Here is a 12,853-nt window from a genome sequence, read left to right as displayed (position 1 = left end):
AGTTATACATTGTTTCATGTAGTATACTGTGGTCAAGTCTTTGAATATAGTGTTTATTTTCCCTGTGTATGTCAAATTGCTAGTATATCATAATGCTATATGGATTTCGATATTCTAGGCATATTTTTAATTCCATTGTATGTTTAAGCTTTTCTCACACTCTAGGGCTATAGTGATACCTTTTATTGACAATAAAGACTACAGGTTCTGAAATTTTTGCAGAACGAAGCACTTTACTTTTTCCTTAGAAGTTAGTTTCCAACGATTTTCTGTAAGTACTTTAGGTGGCACTGGATTTCTTTTCTTATATTTCCTAGGTCCTCAAGGAAAAAGATGACCTTAGAAATCAACTTCTCTCTGCTATACACCAAATAGAAAACCTTCGGAAAGAGTTGGATGATGTGCTTACAAAAAGAGCCCAGCAGGAAGAACAACTTCATTGCAAAGAGGTAAAACTAAATGAAATGAAGTCTCAACAGATATCTCTGGAAGAAGAAATAAAAGAAGTTAAAGGTACTGTAAATAAATTAGAGAATGAGTTGAAAAAGCAAATCTTTCTACGAAATCAGATGCAAGCTGAAAAGGAACATTTGGAGCAAGAACTTGCAACTAGTAACTCAATTCATGAAAAAGACCAGGAAAGACTCTTAGAAATGCAAGCAGATGTAAAAAGTCTGAGTTCTGTACGTGTGGAGCTAACAAACAGAATAGCAGAAGAAGAAAAAATCAAAAAGGAATTACATAAGAGCCTCTCAGATCTCCAGAAACATCAAGAATCTAAGCATGAAGAGATGAATTCAGCTAATAGGCAATTGAAGATGGAAAGAGAAGTTCACCAACAGGAGTTAGCAGACCTTCGATCGGAGTTACATAATGCTAAAATCAAACATGAACGAAACATTCAAGAGCTTACAAAACTCCTTAAACAAGAAAAGGATGATGCAGATGCTCAGATTAGAATACTAAAGGTATTCTGTATAATTCCAAAAACAAACTGTTTTTTATTTCTTTTGAGGGATGAAAGTAGTAAAATATGTGTTGTAAAACATTTAACACACATATTATTGCAAGTCATCATAAAAACCATACTCTTATAATAGTTTTAGGGCAAAAGCTTTTATTAGTTTGGAAGTAATGACCTAGCTATATCAGTGATCAGAACAGGAGGAGATGTGTAAGGCTGTAACGTTTTAACGTAGTTTGATCCTTTTTGAACTGCTATTTTAACAAGTTATTGTCATGGCTTTACTAGAGAACTTGCTTTATTTCAGGGATGATGCATTTTTGTAAATATATAAATTGCACAATGTTGGAGTATTGTCATTGTATCTAGAAACACTTTCAGAATGTAAACAGTGATCATATAATGCTTAAGATTAATTTTGATAGTTCCTTTTTTTTATGAGTTCTTAGAACTTCTGATTTCTGTACAATTTCTCAAGAAAGTTACTAGTTGTGTAGTAATTAATGAAGTACAGTGTTTCATTCAGTAAGAAACAAGTTAATGTCTTGAGGTCACATCCTTTGGTCCTGTTCAAGGCTATTGCATTGCAAAGAAAGCAACTATTTTAGTGGCTTGAGTGGTCTGGAGAGAATTGAAGAAGTTAAGTTGAAATGGATGCTCTAAACTGCACAGTTAATTATTGACATTTGTATGAAATCTTGGGTATGAGCTACATTTGGACTGTTATTGAAGCAATTTGATTACATGATTGAATATATATGTAAGATAGTACTGTGTTCTATTAGTGTCTTCATATTAGTGGAGGCAGTAGTTTTCAAGGTAGGTTGTAAGTTATTGATGTAATTTGAGTGTGCTTCAGAAGCACTATAAATATACTTTTCCATCAGATATTTTTAATTAAAAATTTGCCATATAAAAATTAAACCAATTTAACCACAAATAGCTATGAAATCCTTAATCAAAACTGTAGTGATTGCTGATGTACTTCATCATAGGTAGTATAAAGAACTTCATTTCTTTTCTCAAAAATACGCAGGGTAGGTTAAAATGCATGTTTTCCACATCTTGGCAGTTACGAATTGACGTTTCTTAGAAAAGCATGGTTAGTTATCATTTGTAGCAGAAATGACAATTTGTTAAGCACTGTATAACATAGCATTTACTGAAGACAGCAATAAAAAAAAAAACACTGGGTAGCTGTTAGTGGAAGGATCATTAGAAATAGAAAATATTTTGACAGGAAATGCTTAATGTTCTGGGAACTTAGTTTATAATGCATCTAGCATTGTTACATAAGTGATCTATCCAAATAAGATCTTTTTTTTGGCAATGAAATTGCAATTAATGTCAAGGGAAATGTATTCTGGATGGTGGTAATCAAAACCTGAGTTGATTGTGACTGTATGATTTCCTTGTATGGATGCTGCTATACTATAGGTCTTGATATTGATCCTGACAGTTGTGTCTTAACAGAACATTAAGAGATTCACTTTCTTTTTTCATTTACAGAGCTTTGAATTTCCTAGAGTTTTTAATCTACATGCAATTTTTTCACAGCTTCAGCACAGATGAGTGGAGAGCTTGAGGGAAATGAATTTTGTAAGATACTTGGGTTGGCAACTGTTTTTAGGAGCACACAATGATAGCAGGCAACAGATTCAAACATAGATTCAAACATTGTAAGAGCAACAAAATAGCTAATCATATTAATTTGTGAGAAGATCTGATAAGGTTTTCATTGTATAGGTGATATAATTTATTTTTGTCTGAACTCACCATTAGATTGTGTTTTTGTTTCACTTTTATGGATAGACTTCTCTTCCAAGTTATGTTAAAATTAGCATGATTTTAAATTCTTTTTTTGTGTTTTTTGTTTGCTTTTTTCCCCCATTGCACCGATAAGTTTTTATGCCCAGTAACCGTGTTTTCCTATCACCTAGATAGTCTTGACTTCATTTATAATCTTTGTCCAACCTTTGTAAGGACGAAATGGTACATAACCCTGTTCAACAGTAGGTAATAGTGAAGTCTGAAATATAAAAGTCAGTTGAGAGGGATGTAGTAGGGATAAAGGCAAATTTAATGCATTTCTTAAGATCCAAAGCCTAATCTGAGGAGGATTTTTGATGTGAAAAGAATTGCTCTTTTATCCTTGACAGTTCTTTCCTCTCTTACATCTTGTGCTTGTTACTTTCTGCTTCACTCTCATCTGATTTGCTGCATTGTTGCATTGGATTGGAAAATTATGGGGTAGTTAAGAAGTTTAGTTTTAATGGAGTGTTAGCACAGGGGTATAATATGTTGCAGTAGTCTGGAGTAGCACATAGCATTTCATATGTGATGTCAGTGTTGAGAAGGATCTTACTGTCTCAGTACAGAGATTCTGGTACTTTAAGCTTATACTTTGGTTTCTGCTAGAACCTCTTAAAGGAGGGTCAGCCAATGTCTCTGTTTTTTTTTTTTTTTTTTTTTGATTTTTAAATGATAGATAAACGAGGCAGAGGAAATGAAGCAGTTTACTTTGCGGTTTCTAACTGCTGCAGAAGCCTTTAAATCTCTTCCCTAATTTTACTATCTGCTCTCATTTGCTTTTCAAAAACGGTCTTGCAATGTTAGAAATACAAAATTTTCTCATGACAGGAGTTTCAAGTATTAATCTTCAAGATTATCATAGAATCATAGAATGGCTTGGGTTGGAAGGAACCTCAACCTTATATAAAGATACATATGTGTATGTAAAAATTTGTGTATATCTCTTTGTTATTGAATTAACTTTTATATGCATTCAACAAATGGGTGTTTTTTTTCTTCCTGAAAATAATCAGAGGCAGAAAATGGATTCAATCCAGATCAGTGAAATTACAAACACATCTGCCATGACCATACTAGAAATTAATAAAAATTAATGTTCTCAATTGTGATTCAAAGGTAACATGATTGAGGAATGTTTCTTGAATTGTTTGCATTTTCATATCCTTTATTATACAGTTACGTTTAGTAGGAATTGAAAAGATAATTGTATAAACATATTAACTGAAAATATTTTAGGTATTGCAGGCTTGTATTTGTGTCCTAAGTCTAAATTAAATCGAAAAAACTTCTTTTTCTTAACCTTCTTCCCAGTATAATGTTTGAGGGCTGCTCAGAAAGTAATGCCTCCTATTTTAATATGTTGGCCCACTGTGTCAGAGGCGGATGTTGGTGGTATGGCAATAGAGGGTGAACCTTCCCACCAATATTCTGTTACATGTTGTTTCCATGCCACAGATGGTAGCAAATGGGCAGTCTGACAAAATAGTGTCTGAAATGGGAGTGTGTGTGAAACAAAAGCGTGTCATTGAATTCTTCCACGTGGAAGAAAATTGCAATACCCATCGATATTCATTGACAGTTGCTGAACATTTATGGAGATCAAACAGTGGATGTGCAAGGTGAAGTAGCGGGTGGAATGTTTCAGCAGTGGTGACACTGGGTCACCTCCGCTGCTGCAGGTTTTTCTGAGCACTGCATGCTGGCTCTTGTTCATCATTGGCAAAAATGCACAGCCAATAGTGGTGACTGTTGAAAACTAGTGTTCTGTAGCTGAGAATTTGCTCTATAAAATAGTGTTATTGTGCTCTTTGCATGTATTGTAGTTTCCATGAAAATAAATGGGAAGTATTATTTTTGGAGCAAGCAACATATATTTATAGTCCTGATTTTCCTCATGAAGGAATTTACTCTGCAGGCGTATTTTTATGTATAACTGCATCTTGCAATTCATCTATTATAAAGCTGATTTTTGGATAATGATATGTTTGTGTAATTTTCTTAGTAGGGTTTTTTTTTTTAATTTACTATCTTTTAAATATTCTGGAGAATTTCTCAAATCAGTCAGTTGATTGAGGAGCACGTCTTTAATTGAGGAAAGGCAGGTCTCATCTTTTCCACTGGAAACTAATATATTTTTTTCACTCAACTACTTTGGGCCCCTAGGTCCCTTATATTTTTTAATTTTTTTTTCTCATTTTCCTCTATAACATCTTTATGAATAGTGTTAAGAACACACAATTCTAGAAATGGAAAAGCCACCAAATCTTTGAAGTTATTTCCCTGCAGATATAAATGCAGTATTCTTACAATGAAATGAGTTTTGGTGTTGGTGAAATGATTGCAGTAATGGAAAATTTGCATAAACAGTGAGCTTCTTTAGGTGATGTCAGCTGATGAGTGTAAGAGACTTAAAATGTAGAGTCTGAGACTTCTATCTACCGCTTTAAAAAAACTATATGGTACTACAGCGTCTTAAAGAAATTTACAATGTACCTAGCATTGGCATTCTTCTTAGCTAAGTGATCTGGTTTTGCAGTTAAATTTGCATTATTGGTAAAGTTCAGAACAACTCTAAATTGTAAAGGAAAAATCTGTATCATTTAACTTTTTGGGGAGCACCAATAAATCATAATAAGAACAATAAAGTCATATTAAGTCACTGCATACAATAATTTTACTTTGACTGTATGAGGTCCTTAATTGATTGTTATCTTTGTGATATATGTTTGCTGTATTTCAATAAGTGATTGCATTTAATATAACTTAAATGTAAAAAATTAGAGATTATTATCATTCTGTGATTATCTTCCATGGTCTTGAAATTCTACTGTCTGAGAATGTTGAAAAGTAGCTCACATAGTGACTTTGTCAACTATTTATCTTTTGCTGCCAGATGGAACTAGTAGAAGAGAAGAGCTTAGTCAAGACTCAGTGTCAACAACTGGAGAAGATAAAAATAGAATGTGATAAATTGACAGAAGAATTAACCCAATGTGGAGAAGAAAACGCAAAACTCAGGCAAAAATTTCAGTTTGTAAAACAAGAATTGGAAAAAAAGGTAAACATAATTAGTCTCTCATCTTTTTTAAATTTCAGATAAATGTCTAAAATAAATGTGAATTATAGAATTAGATACAGAATAGAATATAGAATTAGATATAGAACTATAGAATTAGCAAAAAAAACCACATAGGCACATTCAGTAACACATGCTGTAGTACGTACTTTGTATGTAAGTCAATAGCTTAATTATGAATTGTGTCTTTCCAAAGATACATTGAAACTGCTTATTAGTGAGGTATAATAAAAAATTTATCAGAGTAGGAATATAAGTTCCTTTTTTCTTCTAATATGGATAACCGAGTAACTAACAAATACCTAATTAAACTCTTCCAATTTTCTTCATATTCTGCATATGCAGTTATGAATAATTTAGAGCAAATTTGAGGTAGATAAGGAATGTAATCGTGGGAAAAGTAATTCTAAGTAACTTGCAAAAAATATTTCCTACTTGAATGTTTTAAACACAAGCTTTTTAGAGTAATTTGCATTCTTCTCTTATACTGGTATTGTATTTCTAGAGATGTGTGCTCTCTGCCAGCCATTTATGTTGCTGAATGTTCTCCTTATTAATATTTTCTGTCAAATATCAATTCACATTCTCACAACCTACAATTAGTTAAAAAAAATCTAGTGATAAATCCAGAGATGCTGAATAAAGTTTTATTTTGTAAATTCATTTTCTCTTTTCTTGAGTTTTTTTTGTTTCCATGATTGGTGCCGCATTACTTTTTAATGTTTTTCTTAATGTTAATATATTTTACATGGTCCTGTTTTATATCTTCATTTCTTTTTGCAACGTTGTGATTTCTGTTGAATATTTCTGTATATGAATGAAGTTTTACCTTCTCCAATGCAAAAAGCCTTTTGATTAATTCATATTAAGAAAATACTGAAAATGATTGTTTCTCACCTTTGACAAATTTAAATTGTTTCTAAATTAAAATTCCAGAAAACATAAAAAAGAAAACTGTTTTGCTTCCTACAGGAAATGGCTTATAATTTTTTCAGGATATCTTCACTTTTTAGAAAGTAGATATTTGTCCTGCTAGTTGCTAAGTTCTTACTCTCATGTAAATTCAGCAATTTCTTATTATGAAATTAAATTCTGTGTTATAAGTATTTAGCTTAGCATGATACGGGAGGTTTATTCATTCATTGCACGTGAAATACTGAATTGTTGTCAGATGCTTCAGCTTAGTAGTTTATTTAAATCTGTTAACAGATTCTCATTGATACTGTAGATCCCTTATGTCTTTTCAATTTAAATTTCAACTCATATTTTGTTATGATAAATGAAATACATAATCACTGCTTAAGTGCTGAGTTTAAAATCTAATGAGCTTATTTTGAACATAGATAAGGTAAAGGGATTGTTTGGAAATGTCATTAGTTCCTTTTGTCATATTACTTCTATCTTCAGCCTATGTTAACTCTTTGCTGTGAATACAAGCCCTAAGAGAAGAATATAGGCTTTTTTTCTTTTCTGAAAGTGTGCAATGAAAAAATTCTGACATAGTTCTGTTTGCTTCTTGCCTCTTTTTCATTCTTGTCTCTGAAAGGAATATGAGACTTCTAATATTTGCTAGTAACCTGCCAAATTAAACACTATTTGACTCTATTCATGTATATGCTGTTCATTAGCTGCATCTACTCTTTGGTTGTGATTGCTATGTTTACAAAATTAATGTATTTTGATTTAGGGGTACAATGGCACAGGGTACAATTTCTGTTGTATGTGATAGCATTTTCATAGTTCACTAGTGAAATACCCATGGATTAAAAAAAATGGGGACAGAAGTTTAATTGAATTACTGTGATATTCCAACTTCCTGTAGTTGTCTTTCCCTGCAGATGTTTAGGATTAGTGTTGAATAAAAATGGTTTTCAAAATTTTTTTTTTCGGGGTTGAGATTTTAGTTATTTGATGTATGTTGTTCAGTAAATATGGCTGCAGAAGGGTAGGTAGTCTTCAGAAGGTAGTTGAAAACTAGCTCCAACTTCATGTACTATTGGAAAGATACAGTTTTTAGGCAGAAATGGTCTTCTATCTTTAAAACTTTTTCCTCAGTGCCAGTCACTAGGAGATATTCTTTGAATACCTTTCATTTGAGGACGTACAGACTGCCAATTCAAGTTTCATTTGGGGTCCTGTGTTTGTGACGAGAGATTAGGTGCCTGTTAGAGCTCCAGAACAAAAGATAAAAAGTTAATAAATAAATACATGTATTGTTAGCTATTTTTGTTTTAATTAAAAGTAGATTCATGATAGAATGTATTGTTTTGTCTATGAAATCAGGCTTGATGATCGTTGGGTTTGGATTTAATGCAGTTTCTTCACAACTGATTTCCAGGAGAATTAGGAGAATCAAGAGAGGATCTTGAGTTATATAAAAAGGTGTAATATTCATGGCAAGTAACTGTACTCAGTGCCTGGGTATAGAGTGATTATAATACTGAAAGACAGTTATATAGCTTTTTATGCACATCACATTATTAATGCAATAATTTGTTATTGTTGCTTTTAAACTACAGGATAAACAGATCAGTGATGAAGAAGATCATTTGAGAAGGATGGACAAGGCGAGACTGCAGTTTAAGGTTCAGCTGCATCATTTAGAAATGGAAAAGGAATCCATTCTCACCATGATAGGAACTGAAATTGATGCTGCTTGTGAAATTTTTTCTCGGGACTCCATGGAGAAATTCAAAGTAATTCTAAGTTTTTTAGTATGCTGCATTTCTCATTGTTTTCTTAATGGATGATTGTAGCAGAATCTGTGTGTGCTGAGGCAACATAACCACTCATTTGGTATAGATAATTTAGGGACAGTAGGGCTGGGGATATTTAGCTGAAATAGATAGTTGCTGGGTAATGGATATTTAGGGTTTAAATAGATTTAAATAGAATGAGATAATATGAAGATATCAAGAGATAGCTTTGAATTCATCAGAACTGGTTTTACCTTGTCTCCTGATAGTAAACCATTTACTGGCAAAAGGCTTTCAAAAATATCACCAAACTTTGCTTCTTCTTCCACCCTAACAGTCCAGTGAGTCTCTGTTGAAGGCAGCGTGATCAGCAAGGGACTGCTAGTGTCATGAAATTTAGGAGATGGCACAGTCAAGTTCAGACTGCTCGGGTTAACCTTATGGATGTTCTGTGTGCATGCTACAAGGCACAATGCGACATAGAAACCCTCTTTATCCAAGTACCCTTCACCTTCTGGATCTGCCAAATCCCGTATTTTTCCAAGGATAATATCAGAGAGACCAGACTTCTTAAAATACAATGCAGCTTTGCTTGCCACCACTCTCTGTGTGTATGTTGGATCTGTTTGTAGTAAGTTTCATGCAGTGGAATCCCAGCATAAAACTGCTGGCGGAAAGGGATGAGCGCTGCCATCTTCCTCCCACTGATTTCATAAGGGCATGGTGAATGGCTTGGAGAATAAGCTATATGAGGAATGACTGAAGGAACTGGGGCTGTTCAGTCTGAGGAAGAAGTGGCTGAGGGGAGACCTCATTGCTCTCTTCAAATACCTTTTCAGGTATTATTCAGGTGGTTGCAGTGAGAGCAGGGTTGCTCTCTTCTCACTGGTGACAGGTGACAGGACAAGGGGAAATGGCATCAAGTTGCAGCAGAGGAGGTTTAGTTTGGGTATCAGGAAAAACTTATTTCCAGAAATGGTTGTTAAGCACTGGAATAGGCTCCCCATGTAGGTGACTGAGTTCCTGAATGTGTTTAAAAACCACTTGGATGTGGTGCTCAGGGACATGATTTAGTGATGAGTTGTTAGAGTTGGGGTAGTATGGTTAGGTTGAGGTTGGACTTGATGATCTTGAAGGTCTTTTCCAATCTGAGCAATTCTATGATTCTATAAGATCTGCCCATGCATTAATCATCACTACTTTCTTTTGCCAGTTGTTTTCTTTTTGAGCAATAGTGAGCAGATTGCCTTCTGTCAGCTAGTTTTCAGAGAGGTTTTCCCAGATCTCCTTACAGGGAAATCACCCAGAAAAAAATTATTTAAATACCTGCTAGTTTTTTTTTTTTTTAAATGCTGGAAATGAAGGGAGCTTAACCTCTTTCCTCCTTTTTGTGGAGCAGGCGCTTATTTCCAGAGCTTAAACAGAGTTCCAGCAAACTTGTAACTTGAAGTTGTTTTTTTTTCCCCACTGTTTCACTTACTTCATGAAACCTGTTTTTTCTACCATTTTTTTTTCCCCTTTTATTTGATTCCTTATGGTACAGAACCCTGTCTTTCTCCGGGTGATTCTGTGTAACTAATCCTCTTAAATTGACATTACACATAGCTGGGAATTAAAACAAACAGTCCAGCTGAGCTTGTCCCTGTGCCTGTTGGCATTGTAGAATCATGATCATTTGAGTTGAAAGAGACCTTTAAAGATCATGTTGTTCAACTTGCCTGCAATGAATGGACATCTACAGCTTAATCAGGTTGCTCAGAACCTGGTCCAGCGTGGCCTTGACTGTCTCCAGGGATAGGACATCCACCACCTCTCTGGCAACCTGTTCCGTGCCCTTCTCTACCCTTACTGTAAAAAACCTTTTCCTTATATCCAGTCTAAATCAGCCCTCTTTGAGGTGTGCAGTGAAAGAATGGATAAATACTTCTGAAGTAAACACTAGGCTTAATCTCCCCTAAAGAAAAACGTACTGGATTTTTTATGATCACCATGTACTTGTGTTCTAAACAAGGAATACAAACAATTCCACCTGTATTGCTCAGATTTTTGTTTAAAGAATCTCCCACCTGTAACAACAACACCAGTCATGCTTAAGCTATGAACCAAATACTGCCTTGATTGAATGTGGCGGTAAAGAATGAAGTTTGCTGCCGTGGAAGTCCGAACTTTTGGGTATGTGTTTCTTTGGTTATGGTTAATATGCCTCATGTATTATTGCTTTTCAGCTGTGTCCTTCTACAGTGATAATTTTTGTATGTTAAATAAAACATATACGTCCATCATTTAATGGTATTGCTTAGATTTCTTTAATTAGGTTGATGTTAATAAAGCCCATATAAATACTTATTAAAGAAATATGCTTGTTTCAAAAATTATTAGCTCTTGGAGCAAAAAGTAGGTAAAGACACTGTGAATTTCAAAGTGTGCTGAAAACAAACGGGGGAAAAAAAAGTCTAAGAAACCCACCCAACAATGAAACAAGAAAAGAAACAGATCAAAAACATTTCAAATTAGAGAAAAGCATAATAAGATTACTGTATTGGGCCACCTGAGATAAAGAATGAGCTGGAGAAAAGGTTGATAGTCAGCTTCATTTTAGTTTTCAGTTCAGAGAGATGCGTATAAGACTTTTTTCCCCTTGTCTTCCAACTTATAAGATGACAAAGTCCATTGTCACTACCTTTTTAGTAATACAGAAAATGTATAACAGTGTCTTTTTGAAAAACTTTTTGTCATTTACCCTTTTTCATTTTGTGATCAGTCATTTATTGTGTTGCATGTAGCATTTCTGTAGATGTACTGATAACAAGTCAATTGGTTATGCTACTTGTGAAAATACTGTACTGTTCTACAGAACGGAGGGATGAATAGTTGACTTACTTTAAAGTTCTCTTTTTCCTAAGAATTAGACACTTAAAAGCAGAGTTTGATTGTATATTTTGGAAATACAGCATTTTCAAAAAAGGATGTGTATAGTTTCAAACTGGGAATATACACCTTGATCCAGAGAGATGTTTGGAAGATGTTCAGAACACACAACATTTTAATGATTGTTAGGAGAAAAATATATGGAGTTAAAATATAACCACTTTAATTTTGCCATACCTCAGTTAATTCTACCTTAAAGTAAATGTGTGTCAGTGAGATTACATAATTTACTTTAAAATGTGGCTAGCTTATAGATAAACAGTTCTATCGAACCATTTACAGATATGACTTCCAAGCTGGACTTTGTAGCAAGGAATATTTAGCTGATGATTTTTCGGTAAGCTGGAAAGAATATTTTCCCTTTTTTTCTGTCTAATACCCTTTTTTAATGCATATTTCTTTCTCTCTCCCTACTCTACAGGCAATATCACTTACACCAACAGTGCTGAATGATCCTCATCGCTGGTTAGCAGAGACAAAGGTAATAGTCAAGTTGTCTGAATTCTTGCTGAGCAATCTAATATCCAGCATTCATAATCATTTAGTAGAAAGTGTGTTTGAAAAGGCTGTTAAAAGAGGAAAAAATGCAAAAGCATTCCTTTGTCAGCAGTTATGATATTCCCAGACTGTTTTTTCAGCTGATAACATAATTTTACAGATTTTACTATCAACAAGAAGCACATATCTCTATAGCCAAATAAACAACAATTTGCAAAAAAATGTATGGAAATAGCTGCAGTGATCTGGCTTTCCCGCTATATCAGTTATTTTGAGATAGCAGATTATTCTACAGGATTATATTTAAGGAGACAAGAAATAATTTGAAATAAGGCTCTTCTTTGTTAAATCTAAAGGTTATTAGATTGGATTCCTGGAATTTTTCTTCCACCTTTGTTTAAAGCTTCTGAATTCTATAATGTAGATACATTCATGCTTCAAAACTGTTTTGAAGTGATGACTGGTAAATTAGAACCGTTGCTTTTCATTTGGCAGCTTCTCTTCTGTTCCCTCAAGACATGCTTCTTATCCAGTATCTTTTAAAAGGATTCAGCTTTTAATGATCAAAGTAGATCATAAGAATTTGTGGAATACATAAAAAATTTCTGCCTAGTGTAAAGTGAAAGTAAAAAAATGGATGGTGTGCCTGTAATATAATTTGAGGTTATTGGTGATATATGGTCTATGTAGTACTTGTAGACCAGGAGAGACTGACGCTATCAATAATAGAGATAAAATCAAGGAAGAAATGTTATGTACTTTCATTATTTTAAAAAGTGATACTGACATATTGAATAGTTCTTTCAAAGTGCACCTAATAATTATTTGCACGTGTTTCTCTTGTAAATGTCTTTAGCTACTAGGGGGCAGACTAGAAAG

General features: G+C 33.8%; 1 protein-coding gene across 10 annotated transcripts in view; it reads left to right on the top strand.

Moving 5' to 3' along the window:
• The window catches only part of CEP128 (centrosomal protein 128), a 96,536-nt gene that overhangs the window by 39,386 nt on the left and 44,297 nt on the right, over positions 1-12,853 (top strand). For all 10 annotated transcript variants that reach the window (XR_002440370.1, XR_002440369.1, XM_021402506.1 and 7 more), the window contains 4 exons: positions 318-968; positions 5,670-5,834; positions 8,372-8,548; positions 11,898-11,957. Coding sequence is in view for 8 of the 10 variants with exons in the window: in XM_021402506.1 (XP_021258181.1) it covers positions 318-968; positions 5,670-5,834; positions 8,372-8,548; positions 11,898-11,957 (1,053 nt within the window). In the remaining 2 variants the exon portion in view is untranslated. The remainder of the gene's footprint in view (positions 1-317; positions 969-5,669; positions 5,835-8,371; positions 8,549-11,897; positions 11,958-12,853) is intronic.

This window comes from Numida meleagris, chromosome 6, assembly GCF_002078875.1.
Source record: "Numida meleagris isolate 19003 breed g44 Domestic line chromosome 6, NumMel1.0, whole genome shotgun sequence".
In the NCBI taxonomy this organism is placed as follows: Eukaryota; Metazoa; Chordata; class Aves; order Galliformes; family Numididae; genus Numida; species Numida meleagris.
This window is presented reverse-complemented; position numbering and strand designations above follow the sequence as displayed.